This window comes from Petromyzon marinus, chromosome 48, assembly GCF_048934315.1.
Source record: "Petromyzon marinus isolate PM22_M1 ecotype Great Lakes invasive population chromosome 48, UKy_Petmar_22M1.pri1.0, whole genome shotgun sequence".
Classification (NCBI taxonomy): domain Eukaryota; kingdom Metazoa; phylum Chordata; class Hyperoartia; order Petromyzontiformes; family Petromyzontidae; genus Petromyzon; species Petromyzon marinus.
The window spans coordinates 10,023,191-10,036,397 of record NC_133714.1 but is presented as its reverse complement, the minus strand read 5'-3'; the positions used below and the strand labels follow the sequence as shown (position 1 = coordinate 10,036,397).

Sequence of the window (13,207 nt, the reverse complement as noted above, 5' to 3'; positions counted from 1 at the left end):
GTGTGTCTGTTCAAGATGTTTACCGTACTTCCCGACATGCAACAAACTTGAAATTTGCCATTTGGGGTACTTTCCAGACTGTACACCATGCAAAAAATAATAAAAATACACTTTTTTTTAGGGGGGGGGGGGGAGCTCAAAAATGCACATTTAGTGCAAGGCAAGTGAGCTGTGACGTCAAATCTGTCATGTGACCCGCGCATGTGGAAGCGTAACGCATTGTAGTGTAGCGGTTAGCGCTACGCCGCGCTACGAAGCCGGCGACCCGAGTTTGATTCCCGCTCAGGGCCACCACCGGTGACGATTATTTCAACCGCTCCTGGGCCTCCCCAAGGTCGACTCAGCCTCAAACGAGTAATTGCTGTGGTGTGTGAACATCGCCACTGGGGAGACAAAGGCGGCCGCGCGTGGTGGATCCAAGTCCCGGGCGAAGCCGGGTAGTACAGCTAGTTTATAATAAAATAAAAAAAATTGTGCGTGGGTTTGTGTGTTCGCACGCTTGGCTCTCCAACGGTGGGGTTTACGTAAAATAAAAATAGCCAGGTACCACGCCGCAAGCCCCGCCGTGAGCAAGCGCTCTTCCTTTTTCACATCTGTCAACTTTAAATTAGTTTAATTAGCGATTTAGTGCGATTTTTGTGCGCTATCTATTTATGTATTTATGCTGCGTGCATGACCATACCAACTCACACACCTTCGGTGAGAGTGAGGGGGTCATTTTCTTTCGCGTTAAAAATCCTATAAAAAATACACTAAACGCTGAAGTAAATTCTTCACTGTGTCATGCCCCCCCCACCCCCCACCCCGATGCGTGCAGTTACTACTACTGTACAATCGGTAGATGCTACCACTATCGGCCCTAGATATTACTCCAGAGCGGCTGGGGAGATCGTGGCTGGGGGGGTGGGGGGGTTCAGGGGTAGCAGCCCAGCCTGCCAAGGTGCCACCTCGGCCGGCTGGACAATCTAGGCGAGGCCGGAGGCTCTGCACGGGACTAGGCCTCACCACGCCACTCTGTCAGGTGAGTACTTTGTACTATAGAGTCCATAAATACTGCTATAGAATCAGCACGTACTATTGGAGTGATAGCAGGTACCACCACAGTCGGTATGCACTGCTGTAATCATAGCAGGTACCACCACAGTATGCACTGCTGTAATCATAGCAGGTACCACCACAGTCGGTATGCACTGCTGTAATCATAGCAGGTACCACCACAGTCAGTATGCACTGCTGTAATCATAGCAGGTAACACCACAGTCGGCATGCACTGCTGTAATCATAGCAGGTACCACCACAGTCGGCATGCACTGCTGTAATCATAGCAGGTACCACCACAGTCGGCATGCACTGCTGTAATCATAGCAGGTACCACCACAGTCGGTATGCACTGCTGTAATCATAGCAGGTACCACCACAATCGGTATGCACTGCTGTAATCATAGCAGCATAGCAGGTACCACCACAGTATGCACTGCTGTTAGATTTTTAAGAGTAGTTTTGAAATATTTTTTTGACCCGGGCAACGCCGGTTTTGTCCCGCTAATATTGTATAAATTGGATACAGCGCAGAGTTTGTGGCATTCGCAGAGCTGTCGAACCATCACGGTTTAGCTCGGAGTCTTGTACAGGGGAAGTTCATTCGCCAGGTTTCAATGCAGGAAACAACAACAAATGTGTTATCTATTTGTTTGTGTTCCTCCCTTGCGATGGGACTTTGTAGGATGAACGTTGAGATGTATAAGGGGCACGGGGTGACCAGTAATGTCTGAATTGTTCTGTAATAAGAAGGCAATGATAAGGGGTTGACAGGTTTGGGTGGTCTTTTCACCCCCTCACAGTAGGCCTCGGCAAGGTAAGGTAAAAACGAGCCTACCTTTACTCTACCCTTTACCTTACCACAATACAATCACTCTACCCTTACCTTTTACACTTCAGCAGGTAAGGTAGGTAAAAGGTTAAAAGCAACGAGCCTACCTTTACCCTACCTTTTACCCTTACCCCATACAAATTACCCGATCACAGGGTAATTACTGGGGTACTACACATGAACAAGGTTTATAACAGGTAAATGCTAGGTAGAGCGCTTTATTCATATAGAATACTCTCGATTATTCCAATTTTACACGCTTTCTTTAAACTCGCTCTGTTGTAGTATCTTCCAATCTTGTAACTCAATGTTAACCCACTTCCCAATGTGGTTTCGACTGCGAACTTGGTATACTTATGTCATACTGATGACAATACTATATTCTATCATTAAAAATAAAATATTTGTAAACATTTTTTTTTAATACTTTATGTTTTGGCTTGGGTCTAATTGTCCACGGTAAACTGACGTTGGCTGTAATTACGTTGTGGCGAGCTTCGGGGCCACCTCCTGGAGTCGTGGAGTTCTGCCATGACTTGTACATTTCTTAAAAGCGTGTTTTTAAAATAAGTTTTGTTAAAAAAAAATATAACTTATTAAATGGGGGGCCACGGACTGCGCCACGGAGCTTTTAGCGGTAAACAAGGCACCGTATAATTCTTGCCGAGCTACCCTTTACCTTACCCTTTACCTTACCCCTCGGCATGTCGACTCCTTTACCTTTTTACCCGGTAAAAAAAGGTAAATTACTTTACCTTAAATTTTGATTTAAAGCTTTCGTGACTGCAGTAATTCATACTCTTAGTTCTGTCGGTAAAGTCACGTTGAAGGGAAACAACAAAATAATAAAATATATATAAAACAATTATTACTTTACCTTGTCGAGGCCTACCTCACAGCCCCTCCTCCCTTATAGCCACGCCCCCCTCAAATCCCCGCCCCCCCCTCAAATCCCCGCCCCCCTCAAATCCCCGCCCCCCTCACCACTCGAGCCCCTCCCCCTTATAGCCCCGCCCCCTCCCGTGTGTGTGCGCGGGGCACGCTGGGAGCAGCAGCAGCAGCGAGTGGCGGCGGCGGCGGCGCTGCGTGACGGAGCCGCGCGGACCTCGCGCCACCACCACCCAGGTGAGGACGGGGGGCGCCTCGCATCGCCTCGCCCGGCCGGCCCGCTCGCGCGCTACTCGGCAAGCCGCGCAGCAGCAGCTACAGCAGCTGCTGTTGTTGTCGGGGCGCTCAGAGGACACAGCGGCGTAGGTGGTGGTGGGGGCGCTATTGTTGTAAGGGGAGGTAGCGTGTTGTGGCGGCGCGCTCCGCAGTGTGCGCCGTCTCCGCGATTTAGCTACCCCCCCCCCTTCTCACCCCCCCCCCTTCTCACCCCCCCCCCTTCTCACCCCCCCCCCTTCTCACCCCCCCCGTCTCACCCCCCCCGTCTCACCCCCCCTTCTCACCCCCCCCCTTCTCACCCCCCGTCTCACCCCCCCGTCTCTTCCCCCAGTCCCCCCCTCCTCTCTCCCCCCCCCTTCTCACCCCCCCCCCACTTCTCCCTCCCCCCGTCTCTTCCCCCGGTACCCCCCCTCCTCTCTCCCCCCCTTCTCCCCCCCCCTTCTCCCTCCCCCCGTCTCACCCCCCCCCCCCGTCTCACCCCCCCCCCTCTCCCCCATCTCACCCCCCCCCCCGTCTCACCCCCCCTTCCCCCCCCTTCCCCCCCCCCCCTTCTCCTCTCTCCCCGCGCCTCACACCGGGCCGGCTCGCGTTGTAATTCCCAGCCCGCATAAGCGGCCGCTTGTCGCCGCTGATTGGCTGGCGGTATGGGGGGGAGAGGGGAGTCCCCCCCCCGGTGGGGTGCGCGAAGTCGCCGCTGATTGGCCGCAGGCCGCGAGGCCCTCGTCCATTGGAATGGCGTCGCGGCCTGCGGGTGCCGCCGCCTGTGCGCAGTGGGGAATGTGGCGGCGAGGTGATGAGGTGATGATGATGATGAGGTGATGATGATGATGATGAGGTGATGATGATGATGATGACAGTGGTGGTCATCGCGGTGTCCTTCCACTCGGTTCCTTCCGCCTCTCGTCTCCTCGGTTAGTCTCACGACTCTCTCGAAGCGACACGGGGGGGTCGAGGCCGGTTGTTGGGTTGGCCCCGCTTGGTTGACTTCTGGGTGCCGAGTTGGTGACTTCATTACGACGCCTTTATTACCTTAGCGAGGTTTTTTTTCTTTCCCCCTACGGTATCCGATTGTTACACGGTTACCGTGTTGTTCGGTGGAGGGAGGAGGGCTCCTTGGCGCGAGCTGCTTGTTTGTACGGGCTGAGGTGGCTGGATGGCAACAACTTTTAAAATGTCACGTTCGTTCGGGCGGTGAAGCGAGACTAAGCGGAGTTGTCGCCTTCGTCGAGCGGACTTTGCGTCGTTGTACTTACAAAAAAAAAATTCCGCAGACTACCTGCTGGATCTCCTCTCTGTTTCAAAGAACAAATTTGACCTCAGGTCTTCGCTCATTTACCAGCTTCACATTCCCTATTGCCGTACTAAAACTGGAGGGAAGGGCCTTTGCTATTGATGCCCCCAGGGTCTGGAATGTTATTGCCAATAAACTGCAACTTGAATCACTACCTGTGAGATCTTCACTCAAAACTGCTCTAGAGGAGTTGTACAACCCCTAGCTGCCACTGCTATTCGGTGGCCTAAAATATGGCTCTAGATTTTGGTGTTAAAATTTATTTATGTAGTTTATTGTAAAAAATTCGGTCAGTCCCTATGATCACTGTTACATTGGATTTATGGCTTTTATTTTGGTGATTTCGAAAAGTTTTTTTTTGTTTTGGCCATGTTTTTGTTTATTGTAGTACGGAGTTAGACTGATGGCTTTAATCTTAGTTGTCTTGTGGTGGTTGTTGTTATTTGACTTGCATCCCACTGGGATTTTTGCACACAGCGTTGGTGTACGGTGCTATTTCAGGAATATTTTGATGTTTTTTTCCTGTATTTTCTGTTTGCACAGTCACATAATCACTTTAAGATGTTTTCTTGTTCATGTTTTTTGTTTGTTGCGGTTGCACCCGATTCAAGAGCCGAATGGCTCACAGGGCGATACCAACATAAATGAACTGTGAACTATGAACTATGCTATGTTGCACCGCCGTCTCTTCTGGAAGACCGCAGTTGTGGTCCCTGTGTAATGACGGAGTCGTCGTCCCTGAGTCATGACGGAGTCGTGGTCCCTGTGTCGTGACGGAGTCGTGGTCCCTGTGTCATGGTGGAGTCGTGGTCCCTGTGTCATGGTGGAGTCGTGGTCCCTGTGTCGTGACGGAGTCGTGGTCCCTGTATCATGGTGGAGTCGTGGTCCCTGTCTCATGGTGGAGTCGTGGTCCCTGTGTCATGACGGAGTCGTGGTCCCTGAGTCATGACGGAGTCGTGGTCCCTGAGTCATGACGGAGTCGTGGTCCCTGTGTCATGACGGAGTCGTGGTCCCTGTGTCGTGGTGGAGTCGTGGTCCCTGTGTCATGGTGGAGTCGTGGTCCCTGAGTCATGACGGAGTCGTGGTCCCTGTGTCGTGGTGGAGTCGTGGTCCCTGTGTCATGATGGAGTCGTGGTCCCTGTGTCATGGTGGAGTCGTGGTCCCTGTCATGGTGGAGTCGTGGTCCCTGTGTCATGACGGAGTCGTGGTCCCTGTGTCATGGTGGTGTCGTGGTCCCTGTGTCATGATGGAGTCGTGGTCCCTGTGTCATGGTGGAGTCGTGGTCCCTGTGTCATGGTGGAGTCGTGGTCCCTGTGTCATGGTGGAGTCGTGGTCCCTGTGTCATGACGGAGTCGTGGTCCCTGTGTCATGGTGGTGTCGTGGTCCCTGTGTCATGGTGGAGTCGTGGTCCCTGTGTCAATGTGGAGTCGTGGTCCCTGTGTCATGGTGGAGTCGTGGTCCCTGTGTCATGGTGGAGTCGTGGTCCCTGTGTCAATGTGGAGTCGTGGTCCCTGTGTCGTGGTGGAGTCGTGGTCCCTGTGTCGTGGTGGAGTCGTGGTCCCTGTGTCATGGTGGAGTCGTGGTCCCTGTGTCATGACGGAGTCGTGGTCTCTGTGTAATGATGGAGTCGTGGTCCCTGTGTCATGACGGAGTCGTGGTCCCTGTGTCATGGTGGAGTCGTGGTCCCTGTGTCGTGACGGAGTCGTGGTCCCTGTGTCATGGTGGAGTCGTGGTCCCTGTGTCGTGACGGAGTCGTGGTCCCTGTGTCATGACGGAGTCGTGGTCCCTGTGTCATGACGGAGTCGTGGTCCCTGTGTAATGATGGAGTCGTGGTCCCTGTGTCATGGTGGAGTCGTGGTCCCTGTGTCATGACGGAGTCGTGGTCCCTGTGTCATGACGGAGTCGTGGTCCCTGTGTAATGATGGAGTCGTGGTCCCTGTGTCATGGTGGAGTCGTGGTCCCTGTGTCATGACGGAGTCGTGGTCCCTGTGTCATGACGGAGTCGTGGTCCCTGTGTAATGATGGAGTCGTGGTCCCTGTGTCATGATGGAGTCGTGGTCCCTGAGTCGTGGTGGAGTCGTGGTCCCTGTGTCATGGTGGAGTCGTGGTCCCTGTGTCATGGTGGAGTCGTGGTCCCTGTGTCATGGTGGAGTCGTGGTCCCTGTGTCATGGTGGAGTCGTGGTCCCTGAGTCATGGTGGAGTCGTGGTCCCTGTGTCATGGTGGAGTCGTGGTCCCTGTGTCATGACGGAGTCGTGGTCTCTGTGTAATGATGGAGTCGTGGTCCCTGTGTCATGACGGAGTCGTGGTCCCTGTGTCATGGTGGAGTCGTGGTCCCTGAGTCATGACGGAGTCGTGGTCCCTGAGTCATGACGGAGTCGTGGTCCCTGAGTCATGACGGAGTCGTGGTCCCTGAGTCATGACGGAGTCGTGGTCCCTGTGTCATGACGGAGTCGTGGTCCCTGTGTCATGGTGGAGTCGTGGTCCCTGTGTCATGGTGGAGTCGTGGTCCCTGTGTCGTGACGGAGTCGTGGTCCCTGTGTCATGGTGGAGTCGTGGTCCCTGTGTCGTGACGGAGTCGTGGTCCCTGTGTCATGACGGAGTCGTGGTCCCTGTGTCATGACGGAGTCGTGGTCCCTGTGTAATGATGGAGTCGTGGTCCCTGTGTCATGGTGGAGTCGTGGTCCCTGTGTCATGACGGAGTCGTGGTCCCTGTGTCATGACGGAGTCGTGGTCCCTGTGTAATGATGGAGTCGTGGTCCCTGTGTCATGGTGGAGTCGTGGTCCCTGTGTCATGACGGAGTCGTGGTCCCTGTGTCATGACGGAGTCGTGGTCCCTGTGTAATGATGGAGTCGTGGTCCCTGTGTAATGATGGAGTCGTGGTCCCTGTGTCATGATGGAGTCGTGGTCCCTGAGTCGTGGTGGAGTCGTGGTCCCTGTGTCATGGTGGAGTCGTGGTCCCTGTGTCATGGTGGAGTCGTGGTCCCTGTGTCATGGTGGAGTCGTGGTCCCTGTGTCATGGTGGAGTCGTGGTCCCTGAGTCATGGTGGAGTCGTGGTCCCTGTGTCATGGTGGAGTCGTGGTCCCTGTGTCATGATGGAGTCGTGGTCCCTGAGTCGTGGTGGAGTCGTGGTCCCTGTGTCATGGTGGAGTCGTGGTCCCTGTGTCATGGTGGAGTCGTGGTCCCTGTGTCATGGTGGAGTCGTGGTCCCTGTGTCATGGTGGAGTCGTGGGCCCTGTGTCGTGGTGGAGTCGTGGTCCCTGAGTCGTGGTGGAGTCGTGGTCCCTGTGTCATGGTGGAGTCGTGGTCCCTGAGTCATGACGGAGTCGTGGTCCCTGTGTCATGATGGAGTCGTGGTCCCTGTGTCATGGTGGTGTCGTGGTCCCTGTCATGGTGGAGTCGTGGTCCCTGTGTCATGACGGAGTCGTGGTCCCTGTGTCATGACGGAGTCGTGGTCCCTGTGTCATGGTGGAGTCGTGGTCCCTGTGTCATGGTGGAGTCGTGGTCCCTGTGTCATGGTGGAGTCGTGGTCCCTGTGTCGTGACGGAGTCGTGGTCCCTGTGTCATGACGGAGTCGTGGTCCCTGTGTCATGACGGAGTCGTGGTCCCTGTGTCATGACGGAGTCGTGGTCCCTGTGTAATGATGGAGTCGTGGTCCCTGTGTCATGGTGGAGTCGTGTCCCTGTGTCATGACGGAGTCGTGGTCCCTGTGTCATGACGGAGTCGTGGTCCCTGTGTAATGATGGAGTCGTGGTCCCTGTGTCATGATGGAGTCGTGGTCCCTGAGTCGTGGTGGAGTCGTGGTCCCTGTGTCATGGTGGAGTCGTGGTCCCTGTGTCATGGTGGAGTCGTGGTCCCTGTGTCATGGTGGAGTCGTGGTCCCTGTGTCATGGTGGAGTCGTGGTCCCTGTGTCATGGTGGAGTCGTGGTCCCTGAGTCATGGTGGAGTCGTGGTCCCTGAGTCATGGTGGAGTCGTGGTCCCTGTGTCATGGTGGAGTCGTGGTCCCTGTGTCATGGTGGAGTCGTGGTCCCTGTGTCGTGGTGGAGTCGTGGTCCCTGAGTCGTGGTGGAGTCGTGGTCCCTGTGTCATGGTGGAGTCGTGGTCCCTGAGTCATGACGGAGTCGTGGTCCCTGTGTCATGATGGAGTCGTGGTCCCTGTGTCATGGTGGTGTCGTGGTCCCTGTCATGGTGGAGTCGTGGTCCCTGTGTCATGACGGAGTCGTGGTCCCTGTGTCATGACGGAGTCGTGGTCCCTGTGTCATGGTGGAGTCGTGGTCCCTGTGTCATGGTGGAGTCGTGGTCCCTGTGTCATGGTGGAGTCGTGGTCCCTGAGTCGTGGTGGAGTCGTGGTCCCTGTGTCATGGTGGAGTCGTGGTCCCTGTGTCATGACGGAGTCGTGGTCCCTGTGTCGTGACGGAGTCGTGGTCCCTGTGTCATGGTGGAGTCGTGGTCCCTGAGTCGTGGTGGAGTCGTGGTCCCTGTGTAATCATGGAATCGTCGTTATCTGAAAGGCGTTTTGATGTCACGGGGGTGGGGGGGGGAGTGACTTTGTATGTCTACACGTACAGTAGGACTTACTACCACACTGGCAGTGAGGTCATCCTCCCGCTGCGCCACCCCCACCGTCTGGAACACAGTCAATAGATCTTCATCGCCAATGCCGTTCACGGCGTCACACTTCAACATCGCGTCCCGCCTTCCTGCCAGGTTTACACAACACTAGAACAGTATCCACTCAACCTTCAAGAACCCCTTATGTGGGACCGTCGCTATCTGCCTTGAGGTCTGCCGTCTAGGTGTCACCCTATCTATCACCCGTCCATCATGCACCGGGTCCGACTAATCACAAGCTGCTCCTCCTCTTCCTGATTATACCTCCACTGATCCTCCCAAATAGTTTCTTCTGTTTGTCCCCAAGCTACGAGTTGGGGCGCCCTTGATAGCCAGCGTGAGATAGGTTTTTCAACAGCATTGGGGTCCCACCTGACCGATTGCCGCACCTCCTGAGCTAATAATGTAGTTACGCAACTAGGGTCAAGACCTTCCTCGTCTCTGCTTATGATTGACTGTCCGATACCACATTGTCATCTGTGGTATTCATACTCTTCACTTTCCTCGTGCACGTGCCTACCTACACATTCGCAGTCTCTACTGCTGGTCAGCTTCTGCAAAGAGTGTTATTACTCTCTTTTGAAGCCCTCTCATGGTGGCTAACAAACCTCGACATTGGTGTTTAGCTCCACAACCTTGTCACGTACAAGAATATAATTACAAATACACTTCTTTGGTTCTTTCGGTAAAGTCACGTAGAATGAGAATAAAATAATAAATTGATAAAATAAAATAACACAATAATATTCTCACGACGTTTTGGCCACAACACAAGCGGCCTTCATCAGGTGAAGGGACGAGACTGTCTGGTAGGACAGCGCTGGAGTGAAAGAGCCACGTTCAGATCGCGACCTTTAAGCTGTGTGAGAGGAAACAAAGCGCCTTGACAAAGGAATTAGCATATAATTTAGCATTGAAATGGCTTTGTTTCCTCTCACACAGCTTAAAGGTCGTGATCTGAGCGTGGCTTTTTCACTCCAGCGCTGTCCTACCAGACAGTCTCGTCCCTTCACCTGATGAAGGCCGCTTGTGTTGTGGCCGAAACGTCGTGAGAATATTATTGTGCTATTTTATTTTATCAATGTATTATTTTATTCTCATTCTACGTGACTTTACCGAAAGAACCAAAGAAGATGAATCATTGCAGTCACGAAAGCTTTAAATCGAAATTACAAATACACTCTTACATTCACATTGAATTCCTGTATCCAGAGGACGAATTGCACAGTGCAGTCTTCAGTATTCAGCCTGGAGTTCTTATATGAGGAGCAAAGGAACTGAAGTAAAAGACAGTGATAGGTACCACGTGCTAAGGAAACTAATTCCACATAACAGGATGATTCATGAAGCAATCCTGCGGTCTCGGTTGTTCCTCGTGACGGTCGTAGACAGATTTAGGTTTCTCATCACTAAAACATCGACTCACTGAGGCAGAAGGGAAACTGCTGCTCTGATTACCGCTGGGTTCTACTATGTAGAACAGTGGCCGGTGCAGAAACCACCTTCAGGAAGGGGAAGTTTACTTGAGCTTATCCTTGATACAGATTGACAACTGAAATTTAAATGTCACTTTAAGTATTTCCATGGAGGCAAAGAGTTGTTCGGGTGGCATTGTCTCCAGTTGTGAGACACATCAGGTGAAGTGATCAGTCCATGGGCCAGAGCTGAAATCTATACCACTTAAGATAGAAAAACTATCATCGTACCGGTTTATACAATTAATAAGAGTATTTTTTTTTGTATCCACTCCATTGATTGATCACATAACTCACTATTATTGGCCACAGAAAGAACTGGGAACGATTGAACTTACGCCACCTCATGTGGTACTGACAAGAGAGAAATACGTTGTCTGGGCTCATGGGCTGAGGAGAGCACGCAGAGTGGTATGCCTTGGTGCCTGCTGCATGAGAAGTGTGGCGGGCACGTGAATCGCACGATGAACAGCAGTGCGCACCTATCCTGTGACGAACAAACAATTCACGCACACAGGGTCTGCAGATTGCATTCAAGTCCAGCAAGGACACGTTCTGCATGCCCTGCGGCATGTTAAAAAAAAAATTGACAGTAAGCACACAACACTAATTACCCAGTGACTTGAAATTGATTTCCAGCCAAAACTAACATCAGTGATGAGTGATATTTGAACTGCCCTGGCGCCTAACGCTGCACCACCCCAAGCTGACATGCGTAGCAAAGTACAGTCAAACTATTCCCATGACCAGCATTGTGTATGAGTGCATTCATATAACAGTGGCTTGACACTTAATATATAAATGCATTCTCTAAATCGATTTGATATCACACTGAGAGGAAGAAGAACACATGAATCTGAGGCATATTGACTGTTTAGGAAAGTAAATGGGTTTGGCCAGGACACGCTGCTTGAAGTGATTTTGGCCAATGGTTACAAATAATGATAAAGTGTCTACCACAGAAGGGATTGTGCACAACAGAGAATGTCCATCACGTATATGGAACAATAAAATCGTTTGTGTGCAGCAGGTGCTAGGTGGATTGTTACATCTCAGGACTGTTGGAGATGGTGATGAATTAGGGAAGAGTGGATTAATCACGATTGATGATGGATGTTATGTGCAGGCCGGCTCGTGCTTTGGTTAGGGTGCTCGACTCGTAATTGGAAGGTTGTGAGTTCAAATCCCGATCTGGGGTCAACTCAGCCCGTCACTCATCCAGGGCCGATACTCTATTTTGCAAGTTGATGGGATGTCAGCAGTGGTTGTACTGTTGAGGGCCTGGTCCCCAATATGGAAATATGTCATTTGCACCCCGTAAATAGGGGGCAGTCGGTGATACGTTTCAATGCATGCTTCATATAAGCAGGGAGACGCTTACGGTTGGCTTGAGAGGGAGAGAGCGATGTCTCGGTCGCACCTCGTTGCTGCAATTTGTCCGTTAAGCTCGCTTGCTGAATGCCTCCGCTTAAGAAAATCAATACGTAGCATCATGCGCACTGGAGACTTGAAGCAAGAGGCACATGACACTAGGCTGTGTGGACAGTACGTGCAAGAGTGTCGATGTTCGCTTGACATCTTGGCCTTGCCCTCAGTGTTTTTTCTATGAGACACCGTTTTTGCTTGTGTATTATCAACATCGGTGCTCTTGTGAGACATGCATTTAACTCTATACTTTTTAGGTTATATGTGAAAAGGGAATTGGCAAAGCCACAGAGCTATGTTTCATTTTATTTTCGTAAGCTTAAAAACACAGCATACGCGGCTTACGGATTGTGCTGCGGTTCACGTTTCCAAGAGGCCAGTTTCCATCACCGCAACCTACTTCCGTCAATTATACGTCAACTGTTTACCTCCGACAGTTAGCAGGTTGTGCGTGAATATACTGGATAATTTGATATCCCTTAACAAATACTGTACTGACGCAGACTCTAAAGCTTCCAGATGGGTACTGCAGCCGTCATCTTGGTGACGGTCACGTTTGTATAATAGTGGGACGGATGGCATTGTGGTGAGAGTGCTTAAATCATTACTAGAAAGTCGTGCGTTTAAATCTCAGTTTAGGATCAACTCAAACCGTGATGCCTCACCCTAGGAGGTGACTCTCTCCGATCATGAAAGCGTGGATATTTTCCACTGGCTTAGGGCTACTAGCAGAGGATCACCGTCCCAGAACCTGCAGGAGACGCTTTGACTTGAGTCGCACACACGGCCGAGTGGCAGTGCAATTTGCCGCTTGTTGCAGATGTTCGCTGTTCATGTCTGTCGGCCGCCAAGAGTCAACACCGGGGGAATATTAAACATTCATTTGAATCGTCTTGCTTCACAGTGGACGTTAAAGATACCGTGACATTCGAAAGGTGCCTCACGTGTGCTCTTGCCACGGTCCAAATGAGAAAAATGACACGCAAATTGTTTAAATTGGAATAATCGTGTAGTAATATGGCCCCTTCCAGGAAGACTATACTTGTCTGTGAAACATAGTGCCTTTGCTCTAGCCTTCCGTTGTAAGAAAGGCGCAACTACAAAATGTACAAATTGTTTCCTTTAATAAATGCAAAGTTTTTGTTACGAAGCTGACGAGCCAGCAGTCTGCTAACAGATCCTCTAACACCGAGCCGATCTAAACTCACGCGTCTTGCTGAATGTGTCGTGGGGGAGAAATTTCCCCAGTTAGCCCCCCCCCCCCACACAGCCGGCTGTTATTTTTGGAAACGCTTGACACTGACAAGAGCCAAGCTCAGGCACCGTACGATGACAAATTGTGCGCGTTAAATTCTTCTACAATAATAG

At 51.8% G+C, this 13,207-nt stretch overlaps 1 protein-coding gene across 8 annotated transcripts in view; it reads left to right on the top strand.

Annotated features, from left to right (window-relative positions):
* The first annotated feature begins 2,872 nt into the window (after positions 1-2,872).
* LOC116952782 (cyclin-dependent kinase 17-like) overlaps positions 2,873-13,207 on the top strand; it is a 68,108-nt gene continuing 57,773 nt past the window's right edge. For 2 of the 8 annotated variants that reach the window (XM_032972409.2, XM_032972408.2), the window contains exon 1: positions 3,755-3,832. In XM_032972409.2, the coding sequence (XP_032828300.2) occupies positions 3,767-3,832 (66 nt within the window). In that variant the 5' untranslated portion in view covers positions 3,755-3,766. Of the gene's footprint in view, positions 2,996-3,754; positions 3,833-13,207 lie in introns of those variants that run through there. The other 6 variants (XM_032972412.2, XM_032972410.2, XM_032972411.2 and 3 more) reach the window with 6 other exon arrangements.